This window comes from Cariama cristata, unplaced genomic scaffold (genome assembly GCF_000690535.1).
Source record: "Cariama cristata isolate BGI_N322 unplaced genomic scaffold, ASM69053v1 scaffold2250, whole genome shotgun sequence".
Classification (NCBI taxonomy): domain Eukaryota; kingdom Metazoa; phylum Chordata; class Aves; order Cariamiformes; family Cariamidae; genus Cariama; species Cariama cristata.
In genome coordinates, this window is record NW_009592747.1 from 1 (window position 1) to 14,002 (window position 14,002).

Genomic DNA, 14,002 nt, shown 5'->3' on the forward strand with positions numbered 1-14,002 from the left:
TCATCGCCAGCCTGGCCCTGGGCGACCTCCTCCACATCATCATCGACATCCCCATCAACGTCTACAAGGTGAGGGGGAGCCGGGGATGGGTCCGGGAGCGGGCACGGGGGTGCGCCGGGCTCCCCTCGGTGCTCTCCGGCAGACGCCCGGCACCGCCGCGGGTGCTGAGGGGAAGCGCGTCCCCTTCCTGGCTGGGAGACGCCCGGGGGCTTCACCTCATGCCAAAAACCTGCCGGAGGGTGATATTCTGGTCAGGAGTTGTCCCAAATGGCACCCTCTCTGTGCCTCAGTCTCCAGCCCTCTCAGCGGTCCGAGCTGGGAATTGGGCAGAGCTGGAGGTGGCCAGGCTCTGAAAGTCACCTGGAAACAGGTGCTGTCCCAGGAATAACAGAAGTAAATGCAATAAGTAAATGCGCAGTGGATTAGTCGCTTCCCTCCTTTCCCCCAGAGGAATGGAGGAGAGGCACAGAAGACCCTTTCCTGTGGGTACCCCAAAGTCCCTCCTGCTCAACTGGGGCAGGCTTGGTCATAATACTTCACATGGGTCCGTACAGTCGCTGTTGGCATGGGGGCTTGGCATGGGGGCTTTTTCAGGAGGAACCAAGATCATTCAGCTGAGCGATTTGCATTAGTTTTATACACCTGGCAGTTGTGAGGCGTGATGCTTTCCTGAGCTGTGAACTCTTCCCCCGCCATAAAAAGTGTTGCAGCATGGGCAGCCCAGACGGAGTGAGCCACACCTGCTGCTCTTGCACCTCCTTTACTCTGCCCTTTGGCGTGGTAAGACTTGCCATGGAGGGAGTACAACCTCTGTCTTGTGTAGCCAGCTTGTACAGTCCATTTATCCTTAGGAATTCCTTGGGCAGTTGAATCCAGCCTCTGGTTAGGATCAGCACTCTTGGAGGGATGCTGGAAATAGCAAGGCACCTTCTGCCTTGAAATTTTAGTCTGGGTCCCTAAGTGCCCATCAGTTACTGCATAAAGTGAACATGAGAGCCTTCATCTCTCATCTTCTCCTCACTTCATATGCATGTTTTTAAATGCTGAGGTTTGTTACTTTTAGCTTTGGAAAACCATGTTGAAGGGACAGGTTTTGAATTTAATCTTCTGTATTCATAGTGATCACTCCCAGAAGCTACTGAAATGAGACAATCCTGTATCTTTACCCTTTAAAAGTATTGAAGTAGTATTACAAAGCAGGGAACGTCATAATTGTGTTAAATTCATTCAAATTTGGATTACATGAGAGTTCTTTGATTTGGAGTTTCAGTATTTTCCATACTATGCTTTTATCGTAGTTCTTGTGAGAGGCATGTACTCTTCTGAATGCGAGTGGAATTTATGCAACAAAATACTTTAAACTGTTTTGAAAAACTCTATTTTTGTAAAAAAGGTATTAAAGAAATTTTTTTTATCTATTCTCAGAAAAATCAAAAAGATTAAATCAATAACAGCTGCTCAGTAGAAGAGTTTGCAATCTCAATGACACTATTTCAAAATCAAATAAATGATCACATGCAATATACTGCAGTCCTTATCTCGATTGAAGGTCATCAAGTATATCATTATAAGTAGGTTGAAGTGGGAGGAATAACAGGTCAGATTGCAAACTGATAGATATTATACCAGCTGCAAATGCAGGATTCTTACTGTGCTGTTGATAGTGCTAGAAGCTAAGCGATAGCTCTCAGGTGCTAAGTCTCCCATGCTACTACTCACCTTAATGAAGAGCCCATAATAAATTTATATTATCCCTTACAAGAGTGAGTGAAATATTTACTGGTTTAAAACAGGACTTTTGAATAAATGTAAGTTACAAAAAATAACCCAAACATTAGATACTGTGTTTATTTAATCAAAATTAAGAATTTGATAACGGTTTGAGTTGATGATAACTTTTTATCAACTCTACACCCCATTTAATTCCATCAGCAGAGCAACATTATGAGGGAGAACACAATAACGCAATCAAAAGCTGGCTGTAATCACCCAGCAGTATGGGAAGAACAAAGGCTAGCAAAAGCTTGGTTTGTAAATCAAGTATACTTAACAGTTGTAACTTGCAATTTGAAACAATTTAAAACTGGATGAAACAGATCTTCAGAATTGCTACCAGATACTGAGTTAGACAGCTGCGTGAAAAAGAGTGTGAGAGAATTTCTCATGTTAATAAAATACCGGCAGTTTACTCAATGACAGTTGTAGTAGAAAGTGTGAAAGTGTCTGTGAATGCTTTCCAGACAGACCTGTAAGGGAGAACTCAGAATTCGCACTAGGAGCAGCATTTTATTAGGTATTGGAAGTGATAACTGCAAAAGATGTCCCCTGTGACTATTTAAGTTAAGTGAATATGTAAGTAGCTGAAAAAATACACAAGTGAAAATTTACATCTCTAAAATTGAGGTCATCTAAAGAAAAGCAGGTGTTGTGTAGATTGTGAGGCAAATGCAGTTCAATGTGTAAGATGCTAATTACTCCCTTGCCCTTGATAAATTTAAATATTGATCAATACATTCAGTAGAAAATGGAAAGTGTTGGAATGCATCACACAGTCAAGAAGCTGGGTATGAAATGAGGGCTTGAGGGGTGTTCAGATCCAGCATGCGGAACCTGGAAGACCTTTTTGGTGTTCAGGGTCCTGGTAAACAATCTGGCTCTGGCCGTACCCCTAGAACTGCAGAACGGGAAGCAGAGAAAAGTCTTGAGACAATCATTCTGCAGTATGTAATGTTGTGGCAGTGTAGGTACTTTGCAAAATTGCTAGTAATTGGATGTGAAGGTGAGCCTATACCTTGTCATCTGCTTCACTAAACAGACTACGTAACCATGTCTTTGTTAATTTGAGGCCTCAAACAGCAGTTAAAGGTGTGAACATAAGGAGCAGAAGGATAAAGTAGGTGGTCAGTGAGCTTTTTATGTCCTTCTCTTCACTTAATCTTTGGAAGACAAGAGAGTGGCAGCTTGTACACCTGACAATACAGGTCTGCAGTTCTGGAAGGCTTATGTTCAGTATCCCAAATTGATAAAGTTGGTAACTCCCACTTGTAAGACACCAAAACGTCAGGATTGGAAATTCCAAACTTATGTTAGCTCTGCCTGTCATGCATATATGTGAAATGAGATAGGAACATAGACTTAAAAAAGCCGTAATCAAATAATATAGTAACATGTTTTCTCTTCTGATATATAGACAACATCTCTTTCTCTCATTTTGTATTATTTATTCTTTTATATTTGTAATATATATTCTCTTATATTAAATCCAATTTATTGTCATGTTCCAGTGGGAGTAACCTGTCTTCTGCACACTCTTGTGTGGCTTTCTGAACTCTGACTATCAATTTGCTATGACACAAATGACTGAGGAGGAATATCTACCTGGAAATACTGTAACAGGCTCCTTTATCTCAGAGCACAATGGAAGAGCAGAGAAAAAATTTCCACGGAAGGAACAAAAACTGGTCTTTATCCAAGCCAATAATCAAAGGCCAAAGTCAGCTTTGTAGGCAATGATTTTTTTTTTCCAGTAATGTATTTTAGGGGTTACATAAAAATATAGTTAACATTGTATAGCATTATCAAACACTGGAAATATAAGAAAGACGAGATTAGGGACTGGATATCCCATGCAGGCAAAAAAATGGCTCGTTTGTGAATCCAGCTGTGCTCTAAAAAGGCAGGATTTCTATGGAAATGGCTTTGTGATGACTTTACTAACTCTTGTAATGCAAATACCTAAAAGGCATGCATCATGATAAAGCCTATCTTTTCCTAACTTTCAAAAAAAGCCAAAGTACTTGTCTTTAGCAAACATTGTTACTATTCCATATTACAACTCTTGGCCACTGGTCCTTCTGATGTTAAAGATAACAGCCCTATTTTATTGGGAGAAATGCATTATTTTCTTTCTTTCAACATCTGAACCACTTACTTGAGGTCTTGCAAAGTTCATCTCAGTATTTCTTACGCAAAGTTTATTGATCTCTGACCGTATTAAGCTAGAAGTCTATTTTACTTAGGAACCCTCTATGGTCAAGAAATGCAGCTTATAGGCATTTAAGAAAGATCTGAATTGTCCAGTGGAGAAACCTGTCTAGACTCTACAGGGAATGCGAGTAACTTTCCTCTGTAGTTACATGGGAACAATCTACTTTGAAGTCCAATATGTAGGGTAGTGGAAATGTCTGTATGTTGTTAAAAGTACACATACATAGTTTTCACGATGGACCTCCAAACTGAAATATGTTAGATGAAGTCAGTGTAGATTTGTAAATTTAGAGTAGTTTTTTCATTATGTATACATCTGTTATGTATACATTCACTTAAAGGATGCATGTGACAAATTTCAAAACAAGTTTTCATCTTACTTGTTTTTTTGCTTCTACCCTGTGTTTTTGCTTCACGATCTGACAGCAGCATGGCTTTCTTAATGGTTACTTTTGATGCATTCCTTTCACTGGGATTGTGAATTGCAGAAATTTTTTACTTTAACAACAAATTATGAGGTTTCTGTCATTTTCAAGATGTCTGTATGATATTATTTTGTCTTAATTAAGTATTTTTTAAAAAAAGTTTCTAAGCAGAAGTTACTAATAAAGACACAGGAAAAGAAACTAGTTGCTTGCCTCGTTTTAAGATTTATGCTGTTTATTGGATAGATCAGTAAAGCATTCTTAGCTTTACTAGGAAGCGAGAAATAAATTTTCTTGTCTAGAGGGAAGATCATCGCCTTGACATCTTAATTATTGTTAAATATGAATAAGTTTTATAATGTTGTCTGACTTATCCCTGACCATAAGCTTAATTTCCTGGGCAAATTTCCTGTTTTGAAAAGTGCTTGCTCCTATGAAATACTGAAAAATACTTCATCTGCATGACTTCCCTGTCTCAAAAGTATCAGCTGAAAACCTGCCAATTGTTCCACAGCTATATTGAAAAATCTTGCTTGTGAATTAGGTGTACAGTTGCATGTCTGATTTCCCATGTAACTCTTCATAATGACGAAAATCGAGCCCTGTCGTCCTGTGAACTAGACTTGCTGTGAAGGCAGAGCTAGGAGGAAGTACGAATTCCTGCTCGGGATTTCCATGTGCATTCATTGCCCGGGCCTAGGACACCGACATAAATGAGTGCACGCTTTGCTACTTCCTTGTGCCCAACTGCAGAAAGTCAGCAGTGGTAGGCTGGAGCCATGGCATCAGCCTTCTGGCTGGTGGCCACAGCAGCTGAGCCATCGAGAGCAACGCATCGTGCTCGCATGTTGGCATGTTCCAGCAGCAGATCACGACCATCTTTTCTGTTCCTACACAACCGAGAGGAAGCGGAGCAGGAATTGTAATTCACAGGTGCCTCTCTGAGTTACAGCATCTCTTGGGGCTGCTTTCGTAGCCATGCAGCTTTCACATCAGTTTAGGCTCAGATCCACATCTGGTCTGAGAAGGTGTTAGCTAGGAGGGCATCAGATGTGTTGGTTCTTTTAAGTATGTTTTCAATTTATTCTGCAATGTGTTCCCTTTCCTTTCATTCTATTTCATTTCATCTTCAACACATTTCTGTGACTTAATAGTTAAAACTTTGCCCATGTAAAATAACTGACTGTAAAACATTGGAAAAGGTCACTCGGAATACAGCCAGTGGTAGACTTCTCTTGGCATTTTACTGATGAAAATGTAACATTATTTTTCACTTTGCAGCCACTTGGCAGTATCTCATGGCTCTAAGTCATTTGTCATTTGTAAAATGGCACTCTTTGTACAGATGCCCTATTATGAATCATAAATAAATTTTTACCCATACAAAATTGCATTAGACTACATCTGTGCTTCACTAAGAGTAATCATTGCCCTTGTGTACAAATATGATGCTGCTGAATACTTTACAGTGTATTTTCACTGTACTTTAAGGCAGTGTTTTGAGGAGATGGAGATACAAACAGAAACAACAAGGGAGAGTGGTTCAGCAATTAAAACATTCTACTTTTTTCCTTTTAGTTTCTTCATGTTTTCAAGTTTTTGTGGCAAAGCATATCATTAACCGCTTGCAATACCATGCTAGAGAAACTTGTGACTCATGCATTAAAATGCTCAAATTTCACAATACATCAGCTGCAAGAGATAAAGGACGTGTTTTTCCAATGCAATGCAGACACCTGTGTGTCCATTCTGCCCCTGATTTAAGCTGCCTGAATGCAAGCAATATTTTGATGTTATGCTAAAGCCAAGCTAATGCACCCTTTCTCTTGGCAGACCGCATTCACTCCAGCACAGCCCCATTATAATCCAGCCAGATGGCTCCCAAACTGGAGCTGGCTCAAATCCAGTCAGCTTGGAGCACAGGTGTGACTGTCGGCGCCTGAGAGATAAGCATTAGTTCAGGGAGATCTCTGTGTGGCTGAACTGTTGTGATTTTAGGGAAGAGAGACAGGGAGTGCCTTGCACATACACCAGATAGTCGTAACTAAAAATCTTCAACAGAATCTGCCAAGAGAAATTTGACTAAAGTTCCAAATTTTAGTTCAACAAAGAAAAGCATATTTTAATTTTGAAGTGCTTTTTTAATGAGTCAACTCTGGTTTAATATATACACATGTACAACATACTGTAGATACTATAAACAAGTATACAATGTACTTGCTATCCAGTCCTTGATGTCCATACCAACTAGGTGTGGTAGGCTAGAGGTTCACTGCCTGATTGATATAAATTAAATTAGTCCAGGTGTCATTTGATTCTGTAGAGTGTACATTTAGAACACCTGTAATTATTCATATTGCAATTTTAATAGCAGTTTGTTACTATCACCCCCTTACAGCAATTCAAAAGAAGTCTCAGGGAGAGGCTTTACTGAAAATACTTTAATTACAGACTGAGTTATTTTCCCACATCACATAAGCAAAAGATACTATATGGTTATTACAACCTCATCCCTACTTCCTCTACTTTATTACTTTACAGAAAATTCTCAAGAAACATAAATCCTTAGAATTTATTTTTCTGCCTCATTTCTGCAGAAGCATTATACTCTTTGTCTTACTTGAGTAGATCATTGAAGATACAGATCAAAGCTGAGCCATGTTACGGTTTTCCTACTGCTGTTCTTTTAAAGATCCCATTGAGCACAGGACTAAAGCAGATTTTTGAAGGTATTCTGGTATCTGAAAATGCTGATGGGCACTTCATAGGGAATTCCAAAATCACATGGTTATGAAATGTACTTAGCTTCCTTTATGTTAAAATAAAATTATACTTAAATTATATCAGAGTTTGTCAAAAGCTATTGTGGACCATGTAACTGTTTATCCTTAGATACACAGGTATGTGTACTTTAGGACTTTGCTGGACCAAACCAATGTGAGCAGGCAACTCTGTGGCTATCTTCAATCATTTTGATCCCCAGCAGAATCTCTACAGTATGATCATCTATTTCTTCTTTTCTTACATCCCTGTTAAATGAGATGTCTGAGGAATCCTGAGCCAAAGGAAAGATTTTGCAGTCTATTTTGGGTGGTTACCGTTCTTCTTTCCTCTCCTTTGCCATTTCGTAGCCCTCTTATCTGCAACAGATCCAAAAGACCTCATTTGAAGGAAGTTAAGAAAAACAGAGGTGGGCTTAGAGAATGTAACCAATTACAGAAACTCAAAAAGTTTACTTTTGTGTATAAGGATTGCAACTATTTCTTGGCATAACCTCTGTTCTAGAGAGTCTTGTTTTTACGAGGAACTGGAAGATTTGGCTGCTGCTGCTGCGATGTATTTGAGCCATTGGAGCAGCTCACAGCAGAGTACAAAGATTAAGTGTTTCTAAACTGAAGCTACAGGCGAACAGTTCATAGCGTCAGCTATGAGGAAGGTGCTTTCTGTGTCCAGTAAGTCTTGTCCCCTAAATCAGCTAAAATGTACTGCTGGGATTGTGACAGAGATTTCCATTGAAGTGTTTGACCCAAAGTGCGGTTGAATGAACCTGAAATTCATTGTGCTGTTTTCTTTATTCCGTAGCACTTATAAGTATGCCAAATGTGCAGATAGTCCTTTTGGTATCGTAATACAGAATCATTGGAAAACTCATCAATAAAGATCTTCAGTGAGGGATTAATCTGATCTGTCTTTACCTGCTGTGAAACATATAGATCAACTAGCCGTTTAGGTGCTCTGAGTGTGCAGTAGGTCCCTTCTTTCATTACCAGATGGTAAGCTGAAAACTATGGGATACATTTCTCTCCAGTGTAGCCTGACTTCTCTGCTGGTGGAGCCTAGACATCAAGCTTCAAATAAACCCCAGATGTGCACTTGTTGGCTTTGCCCCTGTTCTGATCAGCCTGAAGTAATTTTCTGTATTTCTAGTAAATGGAGTGTTACTTGGAACATATAAGAAAAGCAATGAATACTCGAGGTAGATAAAGACAATAAAAAGATGAGGGAAATCCTCACCTGCTCAGTCGTTTTCTACCATAAACACTGTGGTGGTGAAGTTAGAAGCTAAATGAGTGGAGTTCAGAGGGCTTAAGATGTCAAGACTAAGCCTTTATGCATATCCTTGCCCAGCCAGGGAGTGACTGTGAAGCTACTGCTTAGTTTTCAGGACACACACCTTGGAGACTCCCTTGTGAAAAGATTCTGCTTGACTAAGTTTTATATGGTGCAAAAGAAAAACAATCAGGACGAAAGTCCATGTTTCAGCTTTGGGAATTATTTTTAAAAAATGGTTCATTTTTAATTGTTGTTTTCTTTTCACAGCTGCTTGCAGAAGACTGGCCCTTTGGTGTCGAAATGTGCAAATTAGTACCCTTCATTCAAAAGGCATCAGTGGGCATCACAGTGTTGAGTTTGTGTGCCCTCAGTATAGATAGGTGAGACCCATTTTTTTCATCAAACTCTATAATTTCTTTTCAATACAGGCATTGGCTCAAATTCACCCTTCCGCTCAGCTGATATAATATGAATAAGCTGAGTTTAAGCCAGTCAAACCAGGTGGGTTTTCTCCTGTCTTTAATTTGCAAATGTGTGCTGTTACTTCAGGTACCGAGCAGTTGCTTCTTGGAGTCGCATTAAAGGAATTGGAGTGCCGAAGTGGACTGCTGTTGAAATTGTACTGATCTGGGTTATATCAGTGATATTGGCTGTTCCAGAAGCTATCGCATTTGACATGATTACAATGGAATACAGAGGAAAACATCTTAGAATCTGCCTGCTTCACCCCACACAGAAATCATCCTTCATGATGGTAAGACACTGATGTTTATAAAATCTCCAGAACAGTTCCTTGGATATTCTCAGTGTTGTGTGGATTGTAATGTGCACAACTGTATGTGAAAAGTAGGTGAATATAGTGTTCAAATGAAATACTGACAAATTTCTGAAGCATATTGGTTAAAAGAAGAGCATTCAGAAACTTTTGTCTTTCTTTGGGCTTTAGGCATGTTACTGTCTTGTCCTGTTTTCTCATCTGTAATGTACATCTTCGAGAGATGCTTTCCAGGACAGACTGACCAATTAGTTATAGCATATTTACCAAAATGCTCAGCATTCAGCTCCTAACAATGGTTTTGCTTTTGTTTTCCTCCTAGTTTTACAAGCAAGCTAAAGACTGGTGGCTGTTTAGCTTTTACTTCTGCTTGCCACTGGCTATCACAGCGTTTTTCTATACTCTCATGACCTGTGAGATGTTACGAAAGAAAAGTGGGATGCAGATTGCTTTAAATGACCACTTAAAACAGGTAAAAATTTATCCCTGACAACTCTGCTGACTGTAGAGAGGATGACAACAATACCTTTCCTGACTTTACTGCCACGTCATTGTTCTGTTCTTGTGTGACGACTTCAAGATTACTAGTAAGAAGAAGTTTCCTAGCAGTGATGCTGCTGAACTTGTGTGTGTATATATGTATATGTATCAGAGCCTTCAGAAATCTGAGATTTTAACTGACAATCACGAAACTGTTTTTTTCTTGTTTGGTGTTAATCCTTCAGGTTTTACATTTTTATTTCTTCTTTAAAACAATGAGAGCTGGATATTTTGTAATGAAAACTGAAGTTATACTGTAATCTAGAAGCTGGTGCTATAAAATTGTTCATTATTTTGAAGCAATTTCATGCTGAATTGTAGTGAGGTTAGCAGTATATATTAGCAGAACAAAACATATTCCAAAATACATTCCAAGTTAGTAGTGCACCAGACACAAATGGCACACATCACTAGAATTAAACTACGTTTGTACCATAATGTATATTTGTGCTCCTTTCCTCTTACCTTGTTAAAGACGTAATTGAAATTTCTCGGGGTGTTTAAAATAAGACCTCAGATCAAAGCACAAGAAAATGCAGTTGAAAACAAGCTGGTATTTGAAAGTGATTGCAGAGATGAATATGTTCATCATTTTCATTTAAATGACTGTTTTCATGTCCTTGATTTTTCATGTTATTACTCATACTTTTTAAAATTAGAGATACAGAGAATAAGTGCAAGACATCTAAAACAATAGAAAAGATCAAGTACATATTCCAAGAGAATAAGATATTTTATGTTCTCCTAACTCCTATTTTGACAGAGATTTTATTTTGTTTATTAAACATTTGGATATTAGAAGACAACAACAATGGGGGGAGAGAGAGAGAGAAACTGTAACACTGTTCTGTCCAATTTTCATTTTTCAGAGACGCGAGGTGGCCAAAACCGTGTTCTGCCTGGTACTTGTTTTTGCCCTGTGTTGGCTCCCACTTCACCTAAGCAGAATATTGAAACTCACTATTTATGATCAGAAGGACCCCAACAGATGTGAACTTTTAAGGTGAGACTTCAGAAATAAAATGCCTGTGCGCTGCTGGTATTCTCCGTAAGTGCATTTGGATTTCCTAATGAACCAGCTTACTCTGTGTGTCTGAAGTTCTCCCTGCTTCTTCATCCAGGACATGCTGGTTTCACTCCAGTAGCAGAGTCAGAAAATTATGAGGAATCTCCCTGTTTGCCCTGTCTTCCTCCTCATCCCTTTTGGAACTATCCTAACGCCTTGTGGCATTACAAGGGCAGGGGAGGAATTTCTGTCCCTGTTTTCCCTTTCAACAGAACAGCTAGGATTAAATCTGCAAAGAAAACCTCGTGAATGTTTCCTCCCACAAGTTGAGGTGGTTGGATCTTCTGAAATTACTTTCATGAGAATGGTCTACTGATTCAGACTTTATTAGTGAGCACTGTTGTTACGTCCATGAGTTAACCCTGTTGATACGAGTCTCTTTACTATTATGTTTAATAGCTGGTCTTGATTGAGTGAAGCTGAGTCCAGTTTTCATAGTTGTAAACCTCTACTAAGCCTTTTCAGAGAAAATGAGAAGTATCTCACTTTTACTTCAATTTCCACACAGCTTTTTTCTTGTGATGGACTACATTGGTATTAACATGGCTTCACTGAATTCCTGCATCAATCCGATAGCTCTGTATTTGGTGAGCAAAAGATTCCAAAACTGCTTTAAGGTAAGAGGCTGCGGGGAGCGGCTCCTCTGGTTAAAAGATGATGTCAGCAGTAAAATTCATTCCTTAACATGCACAAAGTGTTTTAAATAGTCATTAAATTTTACTTAAATTTTAACTGGCTTATAGTAGATATTCTCTCCCTCTCTTGCTGAAGCTACGTAGAAAGGAATTAAGTATTCATAGGGACAGAAAGAGAAAGCAAAAGAGAAGAGTGTACAATAAACTCTCTTGGCACCATGCTAATCAGGCTACATCACTTCCTCACTGGAGCTGGCACCCAGCCACGTCGAGAGCACTGACAAAGCAGACTTGGACCACACTGTAGAGATTCACATAGCCATGTCCTCTGCAACCCAATGGGGAGGGCACTGACCCCAGGTTCCCCCTGTTCTGACCGAGTGCTTGAATCTGTAGGCAGTTATCTGAGGCAAAGGGTGCAAATATCCGCACATCCTTTTCCAATGCCAACATTTTATGGGACGGACCTGTTCGTCGTTTTTGACTTGGTTTGACTTAATAGTCCTGGGCAATAATTCTCTGTGCAGGATTTGAGGTTCTGGATTGCCTGTGGATTGCAGCCCATCAGTCCTTGAGCCTTCATGTCTGCTTGGAAGTTATCCAGATTTGGGCTTTTTTGTGGCCCCTTACTGTTTTCAGACACTGTATCAAGGTTCTTACATTGCCTACCACAAATTCTTAGATTTTCTTTTTCTTGCCAAGCATTTAACTATTGGCCACTGCTAAGATTATTGCCTGGCTGTGTAAATTCCTTACTGGCTATATCTTTCCGTCAGAAGCCAGTCAGCTGTATATCTAGTAGCGTTAGGGTATTTCCCACGTAATTGTGACAGCACATGTTGCAGAGGCTTTAGTGTCCATCTCATCTTCCGTCTACATTGCTGGCTCCCTGAAAGAGTCACTGGAGCTGAGGGCACATGACAGATCTCTAGCATTCTGAGTGAGGAAACAAGGGGTGTGCAGGATCCTAGACGGATTTCCAGCACTCAAAGGCAGCCAGTCAGTAGCATCAGTAAAAGTTCTTCAGTACTTCTAGTAAATGTATGAACTGTATGTAGGTTTTCACCATTCTCCTTCTTAGTTCTTCTCAACTAAGTAGCAGCATCTTGCTTAGAAAGTATAGATTATTGTGCCCACATTTTTTCCAAGAAAGATTATCAGAGAAAGGACAACAAGGGGTCGTAATTTTATTTTCAGATGCATTTAGAATTGCAGACCAGACTTGAAGCAGTATACGTGTAGCTATTATTGTATATAACTCGGTATAACTCTACCTGCCCTCCAGCACTCAGGTTGCTAATGGGACATCCCAGTAGTTGAGCTTAACCTCATTACTTTGCTTACGCTGTAATCCCAAAATGGTAGCTTGCACATTTGCCATTTCCTACAGTACCACTGAAGAAGGGCAGCTTTTCAGTGTGTTTTGCCACATGTGCAAAACAAAATTATGTAAAATGTTTATTCCTTTTATTTTAACAGTCATGCTTGTGTTGCTGGTGCCAATCCAAAGATCTGTTGTCCCTGGAGGAAAGGCAGTCCTGTTTAAAGTTCAAAGCTAATGATCACGGATATGATAATTTCCGCTCCAGTAACAAGTACAGCTCTTCATAAAACAAGCATAAAAGGTATATTCTCTCACATTAATGCTGGTGCCTTTTTAAGTAAAAGTGGCAATTACTTTTAACGAGATGGTAACGTTTAGAAAAATCTAGTTTTGTGTTTGCACAAAAAAAGAACATTAAAAAAAATAATTGCCCCAAAACTGTGTCACATTGAAAATCATGGACATTCATAAAATCATCATTTATCAAGCATGAAGAAAAGCATAGAAAGAACAAGTCGTTGTTAGCACTTGAATACTTCTGAATCAGCACTTCCAAATGATCCTCACTTCCTGTACATTAAATAATCATTTGTATTCGCTATAACAGTTGTAGGAACTGAAGTCACGGTAATTACTAAGTATAATATAACATGAATTGGATCAAAGCCATTATTATATATAACTCAATGTATTATATTTTATAAAGCAGATTAACCACCATCACTATTGTGTTATTTTTTTTTTTTAAATAAAACATGAAATACTTTGTAATAGAAGTTTAAATGTAAAAAAGTAGAATTTTTATCAGGGGTATATAGAGGTAGACAATTAAAATACTAAAGGATGCAGTCAAGTCAAAAGTGCGTTTCACTCTGATGATTGTTTTTACCTATTATTGTTAGAATAAACCTCCCAAGGCCTCTATAAATACCATTCTGTAACCACTGTGCATGTTCAGTGCATTTGGCAGCACTTTGGGTATGGTCCATTTCACTGTTTTCAGTTATTTGTGTTTAATGACAGCAGAGATGAGAAAAACACACCAACAGCAAAAGCTAATACTACTAGAACCATACAAACGATAGCTAGTATTCGAAGCCAGCTATTTTTAACTGAAAACGAATTGATTGTATCCTGTGTAAACAGTGGGCATTCAAGAGCCTGATGGTTCTTTACTCAAGATACTTTTGTGACAAT

At 39.1% G+C, this 14,002-nt stretch overlaps 1 protein-coding gene across 1 annotated transcript; it reads left to right on the forward strand.

The window, feature by feature from the left end:
- The first annotated feature begins 6 nt into the window (after window positions 1-6).
- Window positions 7-13,658, forward strand: LOC104156393 (endothelin B receptor). Its single transcript, XM_009705256.1, has 7 exons — window positions 7-68; window positions 8,733-8,845; window positions 9,015-9,219; window positions 9,563-9,712; window positions 10,650-10,783; window positions 11,355-11,463; window positions 12,961-13,658. The coding sequence occupies exons 2-7, from the start codon at window positions 8,766-8,768 to the stop codon at window positions 13,090-13,092; spliced, it is 810 nt and encodes a 269-aa protein (XP_009703558.1). The 5' UTR covers window positions 7-68; window positions 8,733-8,765; the 3' UTR covers window positions 13,093-13,658.
- The last annotated feature ends 344 nt before the right edge of the window (window positions 13,659-14,002 follow it).

What these genes read in the sequence shown, in the direction of transcription:
- LOC104156393 (XM_009705256.1), top strand. Translation starts at nt 8,766, where the DNA reads ATGTGCAAATTAGTACCCTTCATTCAAAAGGCATCAGTGGGCATCACA. An exon ending in TGTGCCCTCAGTATAGATAG is followed by an intron (nt 8,846 to 9,014) that starts GTGAGACCCATT and finishes CTGTTACTTCAG; the next exon opens with GTACCGAGCAGTTGCTTCTT. An exon ending in AACAGATGTGAACTTTTAAG is followed by an intron (nt 10,784 to 11,354) that starts GTGAGACTTCAG and finishes ATTTCCACACAG; the next exon opens with CTTTTTTCTTGTGATGGACT.